General features: G+C 40.5%; 1 protein-coding gene across 1 annotated transcript; it reads right to left on the reverse strand.

Moving 5' to 3' along the window:
- Positions 1-47: 47 nt before the first annotated feature.
- On the reverse strand, positions 48-16,373 carry bms1 (BMS1 ribosome biogenesis factor). Its single transcript, XM_089015428.1, has 23 exons — positions 16,113-16,373; positions 15,602-15,779; positions 15,197-15,387; positions 14,624-14,703; positions 13,623-13,811; positions 13,374-13,516; positions 12,215-12,336; positions 11,904-12,097; positions 11,648-11,790; positions 10,428-10,951; positions 9,109-9,210; positions 8,849-9,009; positions 8,684-8,765; positions 7,490-7,569; positions 6,314-6,496; positions 5,757-5,945; positions 5,488-5,668; positions 5,039-5,097; positions 4,656-4,778; positions 4,409-4,556; positions 3,435-3,610; positions 2,184-2,345; positions 48-1,258 (listed from the first exon to the last, which is right to left on the reverse strand). Exons 2-23 carry the CDS (start codon positions 15,772-15,774, stop codon positions 1,034-1,036), a joined length of 3,630 nt encoding a protein of 1,209 aa, XP_088871554.1. The 5' UTR covers positions 15,775-15,779; positions 16,113-16,373; the 3' UTR covers positions 48-1,033.
- Positions 16,374-18,009: the final 1,636 nt, after the last annotated feature.

An 18,009-nucleotide genomic window follows, 5' to 3' on the forward strand; every position in this document is an offset into this window, starting at 1 on the left:
TCCTCTTTAGATATTTCAAAATAAAAGCGCATTAGTCAGTCAGTGTCTGAATTTACAATACTGTATTTCTCTTTATAACACTCATCAGGTAATATCACCCAACTGAGTTAAAGATGCTAAAATTAGTTCAAGAGGTGACAGAAGCCACATACCGCTATCATCAGGTGAAAAAAAAAATCAATCAAAAAAATCTCATCTCATAGCCAAAGAAAGCATATTAGACATTTTAGATTGCGCACTAATTAAAATAAATATAAATCAATTACATTCAACAGTAGAGATTTGTGTGGGTGTGGTTAGCAAAAAGTTAGACACAGCTTTGTGAAATGTGAACCTTGTGTGGTGACTGGTGAGTAGCCTGTGCTCTACGTCTGTGGAAGCTCTCAGTCGTTCGTACAGGAGTGGTCCATCGATGAAAAGGTTTCTTCAGCCGTCATCTGGACTTCTTTGAAGGTGTCTGACATTTCGCTTCTTATCCAAGAAACTTTGTCAGCAAACTAAAGTCTTACTGGTAGTTTAGGCCGAAACTACCAGTAATTTGCTGACGAAGTTTCTTGGATAAGAAGCGAAACGTCCGACGTACAAATGACGCTGAAGAAACCTTTTCATCGATTCCCTGTGCTCTGCAACTTGTAGCAATTGCGCCACCTGGCGTTGAAATGCCTGTCATTACAAGTAAGAATTCCCATACTCTATATTCAACATACAGTGTCAAAGTATTGGAAGATATCCGTTGATATACATCGACAATTCAAGATTAAACTATCCAACCAATGCACGATGTATGCACACAAAATGTACTTTGACCACTCAGCGGTTTTAATTGTATGCGATGTCTGCAGGAATACCATGATTGAGTAAAAGTTAATGACAAAACGTGTAGTTGCGTGGTAATAAAAGAAGGTCCACAAATCAGATCGACTTCACATGATGATATTAACACATAAAAATAAAAAAGGCTGTCAAATTCTGAAGCAAGCAACTCAATCATCCGAGTCCACCCTCCTCTCCCCGCGTGAAAAAAAAAATGTGACTAATTCTTTGTTGTGCCCTTAAGACTGGACTTGAGTTTCTTTTGGTCCTTCTGGCCCATGATGCGATAAAGTTTTTTCCGGGCTTCCTTCTGCCTCTTCAGTTTGGCCTCCTCTTCTTTCTCTTTCTGCCGCAGGAACTCCTTGTGTTTGGCGTGCTGCACAGTGTGTGCTTTCTTTGTGTTGTACTTGTGGACTGTGCTCAGAGCGTGCAGAAGAGCCGCCACCTATCAAAACAATACGTTAGAAAGCCCTTGTGTATCAGATATGAGCAGGTTGCGTTCAGGAAATTCGGGAAAATATGTTTACTTTTATATCAGCAGCTATGAGCATGTTGTGTTCAGGAAACTTGGGAAATTATTTTCACTTTCATATCATCAGATCGGAGCTGGTTGCATTCAGGAAACTCGGGAAAGTATTTTTACTTTCATATCACCAGATCGGAGCTTGTTGCATTCAGGAAACTGAGGAAAGTATTTTTACTTTCATAATAGCAGCTATGAGCATGGTGCGTTCAGGAAACTCGGGAAAATATTTTTACTTTCATATTAGCAGCTATGAGCATGTTGCGTTCAGGAAACTTGGCAAGGTATTTTTACTTTCGTATCAGCAGGTATGAGCATGTTGCATTTAGGAAACTCTGGAAAGTATTTTTACTCTCAGATCAGCAGGTATGAGCAGGCTGCGTTCAGGAAACTCAGTAAAGTAATTTCACTTTCTTAGCGACTGTGAGCAGGTTGCATTCAGGAAAATATTTTTTATAATAATAATAATAAATTTTATTTCTAAGCGGCTTTCAAAACTCTCAAGGACACTTTACAGTCACGTCATTTTTTGGTGCGGGTGAGCAGCGGCAGCCATTTGCGCCAGCGTTCACTCTACTTTCATATCAGCATCTATGAACATGTTGCATTCAGGAAACCCGGGAAAGTATTTTGACTTTCATGTCTTGAAATTTCGAGGGTAACAAGAAATAATATTTCCCTGATCAGGCGTTTGCTAACTTTTTTAAAAAAAAATTGCGTGGAGACGTTTGTAAGCGGAGGTACCACTCTGAACTAAATTGAGTGTCCGTTTCCACGTCGGATGACGCAAAAACCACGTTTTCTTTCTTCAGATCCTTCCAATTATACCGTGATTGGAATGACTCACCTTCCTTTCGTGAGGCTCCCTGATCACGCTGGGCCTCTTCAGGTTCCTGGGTACTTTGCCTTGGTGTTGCCGCTGCTTTGGTTTGCTCTTGTAGGGAAGAGCCTTCTGCAGCTCTTTGGGGATGCGGAGGGGATTGAAATGCACTTCTCTGCGCTCCACAGGCTGATATGAAGAAAATTCACACGCAGAATTAAAGGACAACCGACGCCTCGGGACAAGTTGTGTCCATCATTTGTCAAATGACTTCTACTGAGCCTATTTTACTAAGATTCCACCGCATATATAGCTATAATTTACATTTTAAGACTCGCGCTGAATATTCCGGAAGTCTTGTTTTTGACTTGATGATGATGCCCGATGTGACGTCACAGAGGGAATGCCCCTGACCGAGAAAGCGACACACATTGCATTTTGGGTACTTTGTTTGGTCTGAAAACTTTGTGTTGATGGCGAAATTAGAAGGAAAACACATAAATAAGGCGATGGTGAATCATTGTGTGTTGCACCAAGACTACTATTTGATACTAGTTGACACAAATTCCCAGCAGACAAATCAGCCCATTTCCAACGGAGCTTGGGCGCCATCTTGTGCATTTTCTGGGACGCTACATTGGAGTCCTGACGGCTCGAATTGATACGGAAGGACTTCTTTCATCGATTGCAAACATGTATGCTTTCCTCTTCAGAACTATTTGGATTGGATTGGATTGGATATGCCTTTATTAGTCTCACAGTGGAGAAATTTACATTTCACAGCAGCAAAGTGATGAAAGGAATGGAAGTAGAAAAACGAAATACATGAGCTGTATTTGAATTTGTTGTATTTGAATCATATTCATAACTGGATGAGTAACAAGAAAGCATCTTCTCCTAATCTGAAGCCATTGTTTTGATTCTGGAGCAAGGCAAGACGTCCTTGTGTGACGTCACGAACAAGGGTGCGGGACCTTCTGAAACTCGCCATCTCCGAGGTCGTTTTGAAGTAGTTTTGGGACACTTTAACTCCTTTTTATTGGTGTTTTGCATTTGACTAAAAATATCATCCTGTGTGTTTAGGGTATTTTAGATGCGATAAAACGTTTTTCGGATGTCAGTTAGGAAACCAAAAAAATGGTGTGTCGGTTGTCCTTTAAGATTGTGGCAACCTACTCAAAGCCGTCATGTCCATAAAAAGGGGATTCCATGTCCAAAATAAAATCTGCTGTTATATGTCAACAAGACTTTTCTATCATTTTTTAAGGTTGAGCCTACCTTGTACAAAGAGTCCGGATTGGGCTTGTTGCGGATTCCCAGGTCATGTTTGAGGTGCCCGAGGGTCCTCATGCCTGACCAGCTGTCCTTCTGACCAACAGGCAGCAGCATAGAAGTGACTGGATTGTAGAGCTGCGGAACAGAAACTCTGCACCAGGAGCGCAGGAACACGATATCTGCAAGACAGGCAGAGGACCACAGCCGTTAAAAAAGATCAAGTGATTCTGTTTTTTTTTAAAACACTCGAGGTGCAACGGGGCTTTTACTTTGGGGGTGGAGACATTTTGACATATTTTCTGACCTGTTATGGACGACGCAAGGGCCTGTAACATAATTTGGTCTTTGAGTATTTTACACGCTCAACTACAGTGATAGCTCGGCTTACGAACTTAATTGGTTCCCAGAAAGTGTGTGTAAGGCAAAAAGTTTGTCTGCCAAACATTGATTTCCCATAAGAAATCATTAAAAATGGGAATAATCCGCTTCCAGGTCCCCATAAAACATAATTTTCTACGAAATAAGCCTTAAAACTACACAAAATACACCTTATTTTATGTATAATAAATGTGCTACTGTATTGTAATTAAAGAAATAAACTGTACTGTATGATAAAGTCGTTTTATTTACCCTTGTGATGGTCATTGATGTAGTTGCTTCTTGATGACATCCGAGTGAAGTTGCCGTGCTTTCTCGGCGATAATACCCTCACGCACTGTCCCCTGCTAGCTGCTTTTCGTGAATCCAAATCAACATGAGTTTTTCAATCTCTTCTATTGCCTGAAACCGTTGCTTAGACAACACAGAAACCCCCTTAGCCACACGTAGCAACGGTCCACTTAGCATCCTGGTACTGGGACGCTAAATCGCACAAACGCACACCTCGTTCGTGTTTTTCGATGGTCTCCTTCTTCTGCTCGACCGTAATTTTCTTTTGCGTACTCTTCGGCTCAATCCTCCAAAGGGGAAAAACTCACCACTCATCAACAGCTTGTCCTCAAATGTGGCTCTGTAGGATCCCGGTGGCGTCGATTGTGCTTTCTTGATTTGACCCCTGATGCCGGAAACGGTTCTTATCGAGGCTCCTTCAAATTTCGCCACTTCCAACACTGTGTTGAACATGCCCTATATCCAAAGTAGACAGTGAAAATGGCACCGGGTTCTCTGCAGCTATATTGACCCTCGTCAATTCCAGATGGACAAGTGAGAGTTCAAACGACTTACCTTAATGAAACAAGTGTTCTTAAAGATCTTGTACGGGTAACCGATGAGTTTGAGTTTCTTCACGACAGTCACCGATTTATCCAAGTCGAGGACAACTCCGGTTGCCGCAATGCGGAAATTAGCCTGCGCACAGGGGAGAAAAAAAAAAAATCAACAAAATGTGAGTGAAACGCAAAAGGTGAACTTTTTTTCAGGATGAGCCTAAATTACAACATGAGCTTCATACATTTGCCGGCAGAAGGAGGGTGACACAAGGGCAAGAATTCAATACAGATTGTTTTTCTTCTGAATAAAATAGTCTGCAAATGTGCTGGATGAAATTCAAATTCACTTTTTTGAACTCCTTTCTTATTCGCACAACCTGAAGACATACATTTACTTACGTTAATTCCTGCTACAGTTTGCAGAGCCAGGAATCCTGTTCCCTGCGGTGTAATTGGACCTTTGGAGAGAGATAAGTGAGCCAATCATCGTGCAGTAGGATGGAGACAGAATTTGCTCAAGCACTTTTTTTTAAGACGCTCCGGATGGAAACGATATCCAAGCGCGACCATACAATATGAATCTCACGAGAGTACACTAAATCTAGCAGGCTATGTATCTATATGGCTATCTAGCTAGCTATCTATTAGCTAGCTTTCTATCTATTTGAGTTACTTACTAAGTGACCATGATAGTTTAGAAAGGCACCTATAAATGAAATGTATTATTATGATGCTAACGGATGAACTGGGATCGCCACAACACCAAATGTGTAACCCGGCCTTGCTAGTATTTCTGAAGTCGAACTTCAGAGTGAGAGACAAGCTGCATTTTCCCCGTTTCGACTCACCCCAAATGGAGGCGCCGCAGTGCATGTGCTGTGGCGTGTACTTGAGAAGGCGGTGTCGCCCGTTGTGATCCTCTATATGGTAAAGGGGCATCGTCTGGAAGCGGCGCCAGCCTAGCGATAGTATGAGCGGGTCTCGTGTTTTCAGGATGCGGTTATACCAACGATGTTTCTTTAGTCTCATCTAGGAAACACGCAGTCAAACATAGAGACGTGGAATGAAATCAATAAAAAGTGACATTGGATCAATGAAGTCGACCGATTTGACATACCTGGACGTATCCGGCACTGCCCTCATTGGAGCCCAAGCCACCAATGATAATGGGATAGTGTGGATCGAAGTTTGTGACAAATTCACAGGGCAGCGAGGGAATCTCCAACCTCACGTACATTCCTGGCCGGAAACCTTCATATTGCACTCTTGTTTCGTCATCCATATCCTCAAACTCGGCCTTGTTCAGCTGTGGAAAAAAAATAACAATAAAACACAGTGTTTTATTGTTATTGTGTGTAGTTTTAAGGCTTATTTTGTAAGAAAATATGTTTTATGGGGACCTGGGAACAGATTATTCTGATTTTTAATGGTTTCCTATGGGAAATGAATGTTTGGAAGACACACTTTTCGCCTTCTGGAAACCAATTAAGTTAGATAGAGATATCTACACATTGGCATAGCAGACAGATTGGAAAACTTTTCTTGTCAGAGATATGTGTGTCTTTCCAAATCCTGTCTGATCAACTGAATCAACAGCGAGATCCTTAAATATGATGTAAAACCAAGATGGAGGATGAGTGTAAACCGTATGCGCCCGCACATGTGCGGAAATACCTCCGCCTGCTTCTGCATCTCCTCCTTGAGATCGTCAAAGTACGTGGCATCGGCGTCATCGTACTCTGCGTCGAAGAGCTCTTTCAGACGCCGCTTTTTATCCAAGCGCTTGTTTTTCTGCGCGTCGTCATCATTCGTCGTCGTCGGAGTCTCGTCGTCGTCGTCTTTATCGCTCTCGTTATTCTGTCGGTAATAATGAACAAAATAACATTCACGCATTAAAAAAAAAACATCCTGCAAAAGGAGTCCGTTTCTAAATTTCGGAATTTTAAAGGACAACCGACACTATTTTTTTGTTTCCAACTGACATTAGAAAAACGTTTGATAGCATCTAAAATAGCCAAAACACGCAGGCTGATATTTTTAGTCAAATGCAAAACACCAATAAAAATGAGTTAAAGTGTCCCAAAACTACTTCAAAATGACGCCCCCTTGTTCGTGATGTAACACCAGGACGTCTTGCCTTGCTCTAGAATCAAAACAATGGCTTCAGATTTGGGGAAGATGCTTTCTTGTTACTCATTCAGTTATGAATATGATTCAAATAGTTCCGAAGAGGAAAGCATCAATGTTTGCAATTGATGAAAGAAGTCCTTCCGTGTCATTTTGGGGCATCTGGACTCCAATGTAGCGTCCCAGAAAATGCACAGGATGGCGCCCAAGCTCCGTTGGAAATGGGCTGATTTGTGTCAACTAGTATCAAATAGTAGCCTTGGTGCAACACAATGATTCACCATCGCGTTATTTATGTGTTTTCCTTCTAATTTCGCCATCAACACGAAGTTTTAAGACCAAACAAAGTACCCAAAATGCATTGTGTGTTGGTTTCTAGGTCAGGGGTGTTCCTTTAGTGACGTCACGTCAGGCATCGTCATCAACTGGAAAACAAGACTTCCTGAATATTCAGCGCGAGTCTTAAAACCTAAAATATAGCTATATATGCTGTGGAATCTTTGTAAAATACACTCAGTAGAAGTCATTTGAAGTGATTTGACAAATTATGGAAACAACTTGTCCGGAGGCGTCGTTTCTCCTTTAAATGTTTATAATGTAGACAAAAAATAAATGTGTATAATAGTCCATGTGGAGATGTGGCTTATGTAAAAACCAACTACAACAACAAAACTGCTACATTCAGATGAACATTTCCACGTTCATCAGTCTTAACAAGCACACCTGAGATTGATCCTGTGCCTCATTTGTTCCTTTGTGAACTTCGCCCGTTTCCAGATCTTCAAAATCGCCGTACATTTCATCTAAGCAAAAGAAGCCCTTTGTTAATCATCAGATATGAAAAAGACTAAATATATAAAATAAAAACATTTGTCTTCATTCCGTTTGCAGCATATACACTATTGCCAATTGTCATTTCTGAACATTGTTTCCCCATATCTCACATGTGTCAAAGTTGAGGCACGTGGGCCAAATCCGGCCCGCCACATCATTTTATTCGGCCCGCGAAAGCAAATCAGTCATGTCGAGTTCCATGATGCTTGCTAAAGTCCGAACCAAAATTTCAAATTGTCTCATGTAAACCACAATAAATTATTGTTTCTGACGTCAAATTTGAATACTAGTTATTCATCAATTTGTTGTGTGCTCTATGTTTAATATGTGAAAGGGATGAAACATTCTAATGACTTTGCCAAATTCATAACAACAACCCCCCCCCCCCCCCCCCCCCGAGAGGAAACCGTAACTACAATGACTAGTGTCAAAAAAGTTTGACACTAGTCCCATATATAGGTAACATCCGAGTTACGACCACAACCGCCAGACCTTTTTTTTTTCTTCTACGCCTGGCACTGCAACGCGCAAGCAGCCGGCAAGTCACACACTCGCACAGCAATCATCTGCGTGACTATTGTCAATACAGTAGTTATACAGCGGCAGATACCGTCTCTGCAACATATCCTGTAGTACTACACACTACTTTTTTCCCTCTTCTGGTCGTTAGCAGGCAGAGCAGGGTAAGTATAACATTTATAAATGAACTGTACAGTAAATAGTTTTGTATACATTACAGGTACAGTTATTATACAGTAATAAAAATCAATAATATGAAATGTAAAATGATAAAAATGACACTAAAAGTTATAAAAGAACTGTAAACAGTTTGGTATATAATAGTATTCAATTGAAAACGTTTCTTAAACAAAAAACAGATTAACATCGTATACTATCCTGTCGTGTAAACGTCGCATGGGCCATTTTGAACGGATTTCGACTTACGACCGTTTGACTTATGACCATTTTGTCGGCACGGAACCCGGTCGTAACTCGGATGTTACCTGTATCATATTTCAGGATGAAAAACGAAGTGCTGCATTGCATGGAGAAAACTCCCCCCGTGGTCCTTTATCTACTTACCATGCTCCTTCAAGAGTGTGGCCGCATCTTGGCCCTCGTCCCACTTCCCCGTTACAAAGCAATCCTTAATGGAGTCCAGCATCTGGAAGGGCAAAATTAAAAACCGCGTGGCGATATTTTCATTGAAATTTGATGGTAGTCCATTTATGTGCGATAAAATCTGACCTCCTCCATGTCCCAATTGTGGGACGAATCGGGGTCGAAATGGGAACAATCGAGAGCATTTGCTTGAAACCTTCGACTCTTCTGAGGGCGGTTGACCCGAAAGAGTCCTCCTAACTCCTCGTCAGCATCATCGCCGTCGTCCTCCTCCTCTTTTGAGTCAACTATCAAAACAAACATAAACAGCAGCTACTAACTCAATTTGCATTATCCGACACCTGACTATCTTTAAATGTAAAATAATGAGTGTGATTGGATGATACCTGCACCATAAACGCGTTTTCGCAGGTTGGGCATGGCCTCTTGGTGGCGTAAAAATGCTTCGGATGCCTTCTGCTGCAGACCGTCTTTCCACCGCAGAGCCCCTGTTCACCCAAAAAAAACAACAACAACAAAACATGAAATTCACGTCATAATGTCAACAATACATTTTGTATTTAAATATTTGCATTTTCATGGGCAGCATTTCTTTAAAAAAAAAACCATTCGATTTAGTGACCGTCTGACCGTGTAACGACTGAAACTGTTTCTGTCATTAAGTGCTTAGCAACAATAACATGTTTACAACATCCCTCGTATTTATTGAGTCTGAGAATATGAATTTTTGGTACAGATTTTAGCAGGAAGTTGACATGTTGCGGGCCACATAAAATAATGTGGTGGGCCGGATCTGGATCTGATTTTAACTCTTTCGTTCGGTGACTACAGTTTGATCATTTTACCATCAGGTTACAGGTTCTCAAATGGATTTTTAAGTTGAAATCTGCACCGAAAAGTGTTTAGAATACAGTCAAACTTCAGTTTTCGACCATAATCCGTTCCAGAAACCTGATTTAGTTGACAACCGAAACACTTCCCATTCTAATCAAAGTAATCAATGTCTATTTTTTTTATCAATATTGACTAATACAAACACGCATGCTCACAATGCGATGTTATACGAGGATAATGCATCGGTCTCAATGAGACACGAAATAATCAAGTGACTGACAGACACTCCCCAAGTGACGAATATTCGAGTTTTGAACAACGGTACATACGAACATTTTTGCGGGTATGTCGAAAAATATTTGGACATGAATGCTGCAAGTTACATTTTGTAATGTGCGCCTTTTCCCGGCCGAGCTTGCTTACTTACGATTGGCTGTATAGAGTATATGGGCGGGGAGGAAATCCCTCTTCCCAGTTGACGCTGCAGGAGGACGCGATGCATAACAAAAAGTATTGGTTACTGTGTGTCATCGTACTACAGTAGGTTCTTCGGACAATGTTTGACTTCAACATACATTCTATACAAAATATAGCAATGAAGCAACTTACAAACAAATTCAACTTATGAACAACAGCTCGGAACGTATCTCGTTTGTAAGGTGGGGAGCGTCTGTATAAAGAAGCGGAGTTTGGCCGAGAAACGATCTTTGGTTCTAAACCGAGGCATAAAAACACCAAAAGAAAACTGAATTGATCAAGAAGCGACACGTTTGAAAACAGAGGTTTGACTGAAGCTTATTGATAAATAGCGTAATAAATCTGATTCTGATTTCTTTTAAAAATGATGCCGAAAATAAAAATGTGCATTCACCCAGCTCTTCTTGTGCTTCCTCTTCACTTTCACTCGCCGTCTTTTCCATCGTGGTTTGAGCACTGTCTTCCTCTTTGGACAACTCCTCGTCCTCATCATCACCACCATTATTATTTGCCTCTTTGGACAACTCTTCGTCCTCATCATCCTCATCATGGTCTTCATCCATCTCTTCCTCATCTTCATCTTCTTCAGAGCAATGTCCAGAGTCCGCCGCTTTCCGGGCCTCCTCTTCTTCGTCCTCACTCATCTCGAGGTCGTCCTCACTGTCCGCAAAAACAGGCAACTCGGCCAGCGCTCCCGTATCTTCTTTCTCCTCCAGCTTGCGCTTCTTGACCACGGGGCCGCCCTGATCCCCATTTTGATTTGTATCCTCCTGCTCCTCAGTGTCACTGTCCTCGTTTTCACTGGAGTCACCGGCGTCCTCTTTGTCGTCATCTGCTTCTTCGCTAAAGATGACTTTTCTCCGCTCTCTGCGGCTAACAGGGTCCCAAATACGCTCCTCCGTGTGGCCATCGTTTTCGCTGTCTCAAACACACAGAGAATGTCAAACAGATTACACATTTCTCTGTCATTTATTTCCACTCCCCATTAACTCATTCGCTGTTATTCCCAAATACATTTGGGAATTGAAAAGCATGACGTGGAGCGCCATTATCAAATTTGTTAGCGCTTTGTTACGGCTACAGCTATATAAATCAATGTGCATGCATTGTATTTTGTACAGCCACCCCCATTAAGTAAATAAATGAATAAACAACAGCTAGCCAGCTAGCTAACTAGACAGCGAGAGAAAGAGAAAGATGAAAATATGTAAAAGAGAAATAGAGAAATGAGAGAACAAAGATATAGAGAGAAAAAGAAAGAGAGAGAGACAGAGAGAGTGTGAGGGAGCGACAGATAGATAGCGTGATAGCTAGCTAACAATAATAATAATAATAAATTTCATTTATAGCCGCCTTTCAAAACTCTCAAAGGTCACTTTACAGTCACAGGATAAGTTTTTCTGTGGGTGAGCAGCGGCAGCCAGACGCGCCAGCGTTCACTCAACTCGGAAGTAACTCAAATAGAATAGTAAGACAAAGAGATCGAATGTGCAGGTGAGGCCTGTCGTTGTTTTTGTTCGATAAAAGAAAAATCGAAACACTATGTGCACGGGTGCCAACTTCCTTCGCTCATCCTATCCAAAAACCTTTTTTTTTTACCACTTTCTGTTTCACCTGCTCGGTACGTTGACATCTGAAGAGTTTAGCGTGGCTGACCCACTGAAAAGGGTCACCTTGCTGGCAGCCATTTTAGCATCCAAGGTTGCATGCGTATCAACGAGAGACTGGACGAGCTCCGTGCTAGGCCGAATCTCCTCCTTGTGTCAAAGTAGGAAGAATTCACAGGTTTTAGTGAACATTAAAAACCTTCAGATGAGATTTGAAATGTAAAAAAATAGATATTTTCACAATAATTGTGATGTTCACATACCTGCTCTTGTTGAACATGACATGCAGGAAGGTCGATGTAGACAGCATCTTTGTCATACACCACTCCACCAACTCCAGCCATGGGCGCATAAAGCAGCCGCTCTTTCTCATTCAGTGCCCTTTTTTTCTGGGCACCAGGAAGTGGACAAGGATCAGGCAGGAAATTCACTTCGGAGACCTGGTAGTCTCCAACACCTTGAGTAAAGGAGAAAAGATGCCTTTTTTTTCCCCTCCCAGTTTTTTTTTCATGCAGGACTGATTTGAAACATGTTAATTATGTCCAGTGAAACGCTACATATTTTACGGGCATACCTGGAATATGGATCAGGCTTTTGTTTTTCAAATATGTGCCTCGCAAGTAGCCATATAGCGACACACTCCGATCACATTTCAGATCCGTTCGGATCTTTTCCGGATCAGTCAAATCCTCCATGCTGTGAGGAAATTAAGACAAGGTCACATCTGTGTTGATTTGAGGGCGATGAACATACAGTGAGACCTCGGTTTACGAAACCCTTGCCTTACGAACTTTTCGGTTTACGAACATTACATTGATGACAATTTTACCTTGACATACAAACTATTTTTTGGGATACACACGGAGCTACCACAATGAGTGATGTCTCGTTCGCGAACGAGGCCGTTCTCCTAACAAGAAAATGGCAGCCGGCTGTTTTGTCCTCTATTCCCCGCCCCCAGTCTTCGGTTAAAGCCACGTGATTGGTCAATAACATAGTGGTGAGGGGGGGGGGGGGGTTAAACAATTAAGTGACAGGCAGACGACAGAGAGGGAGTGAGAAAACACACACACACACGAAAGGGAGACGACAGAGCTTGAAACAAAAAAACAAAACTGAAAAAAAAAACAACAGTGAAATGGTGAGAAAATGGATAGAAAACAGTGAAATCTGGACTTGTTTAAACTTTGATAGTTCAAAAACTGGAAGGTTAAACTATCCCATCAATCAGGTACCACAAATAACCCGTACAAGCCATCTGTACACTTGATGCAAAAAAGCTATCCACCCAGCTAAACTGTACATAATTGATGAGGAACAAGGTAAAATTATCGCAGAGAAAGTACCTCCAATGGATCATTCCTCAAGATGGTGAAAGAAGGTTACGTTTCTAATCAAGTGTTTAATGCTGATGAAACCGGCCACCCCCTTCCATCAACGACCATCACAAAGGTAAATAAAACCACTTTATTATACAGTACAGTTTATTTCTTTAATTATAATACCATAGCACATTTATTATACATAAAATAAGGTATATTTTGTGTAGTTTTAAAGCTTAGAAAACTAGAAAATAGAAAATGATGTTTTATGGGGACCTGGGAACGGATTATTCTCATTTTAATGGTTTCCTATGGTAACTTATTTTTTTGGGATACACACTTTTGGCCTTCCACACTCTGTCTGGTAACCAATTAAGTTCGTAAGCCAAGGTATCACTGTATATGACTCACCGGTCCACAAGCAAATAAGGGTGGGATGTCTGCCAAACCAAGGGACGAAATTTCATGACGGAGATGAAGCGTCCCAAGTTCTTCACTTCTTGTGTTTGATACTCCCCGTACACCATTCCAGACAGATAAAAAAGCTTGGCGCCCTGCAGGTTTCAAACAACACAGGACATTTTCAGATGCTCATCAGGTGGCTTTCGGAGTCGGGGCTACGAACGTAGGAAGGACTAAAAGTGCGAAAATAATATTTACCTGGTAGACCTCCGTCCAGAAGCGATGTTTCAGGTATTTCTTGGTCTTTCTTTGCGTTTTATTGTTCTTAAAAGAATCAAGGTGAGTGAGCACACCCATGATACGTGGGAAACCGTGCACTTGGCATATGTTGAGAAATTCAAACGTCTCCATTTCAAAGCCAAAGCTGGCATCGATCAACATCAGAACCTAAAAAGAATTTAAAAAAGACACTTTATTCAACGCTACATTTTATGCACTACATAACTGTCAACCTGCCATATTTTGACATATTCTGTATGATTTGTGCACATTTTTAGAGGCGCATGGCATACATATAATGTATTATTATTATTATTATTATTATATTATAAGAAACTTTGTATGGGAAACGCAAACATTGTTAAATATAATTTTGAGAGTTTTCAATTCCTTTTTCCGCATTAAATATTAGCAGTAATGTTAATCATAAAATAAATATGATATAAGTATAATAAATATTATAAAAAATATCACTACTTGTAAAAAGCAAAGTCGGCCACCAGGAAAAGTCAGGGAAGAAACAAAAATTCAGAGATTACAAATTCCGGTCAAGTGGAATTTTATTTTGAAATCCATTAAATTAAACATTTTACCATGTTTTTTTTCCGCTGTAATATCATTCATATTTTTTATCGACATGATACATGGTCTTTTTTTGCTGTGTTAAAATTCTATTTGTCCACATCTTGAAAGCCACAATGCTCTACAACGAAAACCATACTTGATTATTGCTTGAAATATGTTGTAACTTGTTAAAAGTACTCATGTTTACATGTGAAATTTTGTTAATAAAATCACGCAATGAAATATTACACTTTTTTCCTCCGTAAGTAAAGAAAAATTGAGCCATTAGCAATGTCACAGTGTCTCACAGGTTGACAGGTATGGCACTATATGGCAGTTCAAAGTATAAGGTGAACCCATAAATGTTGTTTTGAAATTGGCATGAATCGGTATTAGTGTTTACAGTCAACACTTACCAGATCGGCCACTTTTGCAAGGTCAATCATTGTATTGATGTCATTGTTACACTCCATGAAAGTGAGACGACGCTTCTTGCCTGTGATCAGAGGACCGAGGAATAAAAGGCGTCATTAAAAGACAACCGACACCATTTTTTTTTGTTTCCTAAATGATATCAGAAAAACGTTTTATAGCATCTAAAATACCCAAAACACGCAGGCTGATGTTTCAGTCAAATGCAAAACACCAATAAAATGAGTTAAAGTCTCCCAAAACTACAGTAAAGTCTCGTTATATCGATATTCTCGGGAGTTAGAAAACATCGATATAACCGTACTGTTGATATATCCGTCCTGCGCTGAACTGCATTAAAGGGGGACGGGGGGAAACACGTAAACGGGGGATCTTTGATATGGCATGCCATTGGGTTCATGGATTGCGTATCTAACATGCTTTTTGTACAGTAGTGTACAGTAGTGTAGACATTTGTCTGACTTCTATAACATCGCATTAACAAAAAAAATAAAGAAATCAACAACAACAAAAAACCCATTTGATTCATACACTCTGAAATAATAAGCAAAGCGTACCTGCGACGATGGTGACAGGCCCACATATATCGCCAAGCTTCTGACGTGTGAAGCTTTTGATCAGGCAACGGATGAGGGTACTTTTCCCCACTTTGGGGGGTCCGACGACAACGATCACTACTGGAGGAGGCTCCAGAGGTGTTCGATCAACGAGGGGTATGTGGTGCTTTTTGGTCTTTATGTCCTGCGCCCTGGAAACAGACACATTCAACATATGTTACATTGATTACATACATTAAATACAAATCCGTTTGCAATGTCATTAGGACAAGGCAATTTTTGGACCTTGTATGCTGCTTTTGTCGACAAACCCAATCTGTCTCTCTCCCTTTAACACAATGTTGTCGAACAATGCAGAGAGAAAATAATTTAGATAACACAGAAACATGTTTACACCCTACTTACCGATGGAAGGTTTTGGCCATGCGCACAGCCGACTGTACTCCAAAGGCCTTGGGATTACGTTTACGTTCATCTTTCTCTGTTGTGTTCCCCTGCTTCCTTAATTTCTTTCTTTCTGCCTTTGGTCCGCTGTGTTTCTGCTGATGCTTCTTCTGTTCCTTCACCTTGCCATCCATTTTGTCTGTGATGACAAAAATCAAATATGCACTGGTTTTGCCAGTCTTTCTGGCAGCCTAAGTGGAAGAAAAACTATCGGCATATTTTGCAATAGTGTTGTGATGAAATTATCAAACTCAAAAAATATCGCAGTCCTTTTAACTGGGATATAATGGTCAACTTTGGCAGTGCATTACATCCCAACAATCCACGTAAAAAATATCCATTCATAACCACTCTACGCGGATTACGGTAATTTGTTGCAATTGCATTGAGAGACTTTAGCCACTATAAACTCGCGTATTCGCGTTACCGTGCATTTTTTTTCTTAATCTAGTTAATGTTGTTTTTTACTCACCCGGGAAGTGGGGGTCTGAAAAGACGTCAATTTATTATTTTGAGATGTTGACACAGGCTTGGGTGAGCATGAGGAGATCCGTTTTATGCATGCAAAATCCTTTTTGTCTCCCCGTCGGCGAATAGTTTATCAAAATTAATTACACGCGATTGGTTTATACGTAAAAACCGAAATGAAAGCCTGAGAAAGAAAAGTGACAAGAAAAAACACCAAGGTAAAACGTGAATTCTGTACCCACATGTACTCTGTAATGTCACCCGGAAATTAACTTTTTCGTTTCCGTTCTTCGTCTCTTCTTCTTCTATGAATGGTTGAGCGGCTACCAACGATCACTTACAGTATCGCCATTTAGTGGACTGGAGTACGAAAAGGTAGAAACATAGGAAATAACATTTTAAAAACGTAAATTTAGATCCTGCCAGATACGTATATACATCAGTAACTGGATCAGATTTTTGGATTATACTGGTGGCAGATTTTCAATGTCGGAAAAATGTTTACTTTTTTTAAAAAATCATGTTGTCAGATGTTCACGTCACATCTACCATTTGTTTAGACGGCTACTTATTTTTCTAAAACATGGAATTTGTTGCACGCTGAACGCAGTTTACTGACCGATAGATACGGTAATAAAATACGGAGTACAATTGTGCGAGTGTGCTTTTGTGTGCGCGTGTCTCCGCGTGCGTGTTATCGCACTTTTCTATGCTAATGTCTGGTCGTGCTATTAAAATTATTAACACGCCCCCCGCTTTCATGAGTGTTTGTCTTCATTTGAACAAATTATCAACAGCAACAACATTTTCATAAAAAAGGTGATTATTTCACACAACCACATTTATCGCTGGTAAGTACTGCACTTGAGTGATTTTGCCTTGCATGGAAAATACATGGTAATTAAAGTGTCGGTTAATTTAAAGCATAACCATGGTTCAAAATAACATTTAATATTTTATCACTTGGAAAACAATCCTGTGCAAAAAAAAAAAAATAGAATGTGAGCCGATTCTTAAGGAAGAACGTTGGCACGTATAGAATCCAGGCAAATTGTAGTATCGTTTAAAAATACCCACAGCGTAACACAAAAAGCAAGACCTTCAAAGACACTGGAATCGGAACACGATCGTGAAACGTAAAGGTACAGGACAGTATTTTCACAAATGAGCACTATTCTGTAGTATGCCACTAGATAGCGCCCCAACCGCCTTCTTCGCGGATGTATATGCTGTACATAAACTACAAGTAATCCCTTGCTACTTTGCGGTTCGATTATTCGATGATTATTTTCAAAAAATCAGAATTTGCATTGGGTTTTATTGGAGGCTCAAACCGAACGATGATTGATGATTTGAGATATGGATTACGTATGGAATGAAATAAACACTAAACTCAAAACCTGAATTTCAAAGTAAGATATCAATTAGTGATGAATTAAGCAAAATGGAGGCACCCCGGTTGAGGAATCACTGATGTACAAGATGTCCTAAATATCACATTGAATGAAAAGGGACTATAGAGAGACACACACAGCGCACACACTAGTCCAGTTAGTTGATGAATTGTCCCACTTACATCGGTGTAGTGTTTTTGGACGAATGATCCGTCATTTAGTAGAGATGTCCAGATGTTATGAGGGTGAAGTAAGCGAGAAGAAAGAAAAAAAAAGCTTATTTCTACCTCGCTTACCTTGGCTTTTGCTGCTTTGTACAACGAATACAAGGATTGCCAATTCATTAGTGTCACACAAGGGTGGTCCCCAGTTGTAATAATAATAATAATAATAATACGTAATCCATTTCATTTATCAGCGCCTTTCAAAACTCTCATGGTCACTTTACAGTCATAGGACAACTTTCTTTGTGGGTGAGCAGCGGCAGCCAGCCACACACGCCAGCGT

Source organism: Hippocampus bargibanti, linkage group LG15 (assembly GCF_051943395.1).
Source record: "Hippocampus bargibanti isolate YZ-2025 linkage group LG15, ASM5194339v1, whole genome shotgun sequence".
Lineage (NCBI taxonomy): Eukaryota > Metazoa > Chordata > Actinopteri > Syngnathiformes > Syngnathidae > Hippocampus > Hippocampus bargibanti.

Bases quoted from the DNA above. Each gene is read 5' to 3' on its own strand.
- bms1 (XM_089015428.1), bottom strand. From the start codon at position 15,774: ATGGATGGCAAGGTGAAGGAACAGAAGAAGCATCAGCAGAAACACAGC. The intron at 12,098-12,214 runs GTATGCCCGTAA...CCTTTACTCAAG, and splicing joins AAGCCTGATCCATATTCCAG to GTGTTGGAGACTACCAGGTC. The intron at 4,557-4,655 runs GTAAGTCGTTTG...CTTTGGATATAG, and splicing joins AGAACACTTGTTTCATTAAG to GGCATGTTCAACACAGTGTT.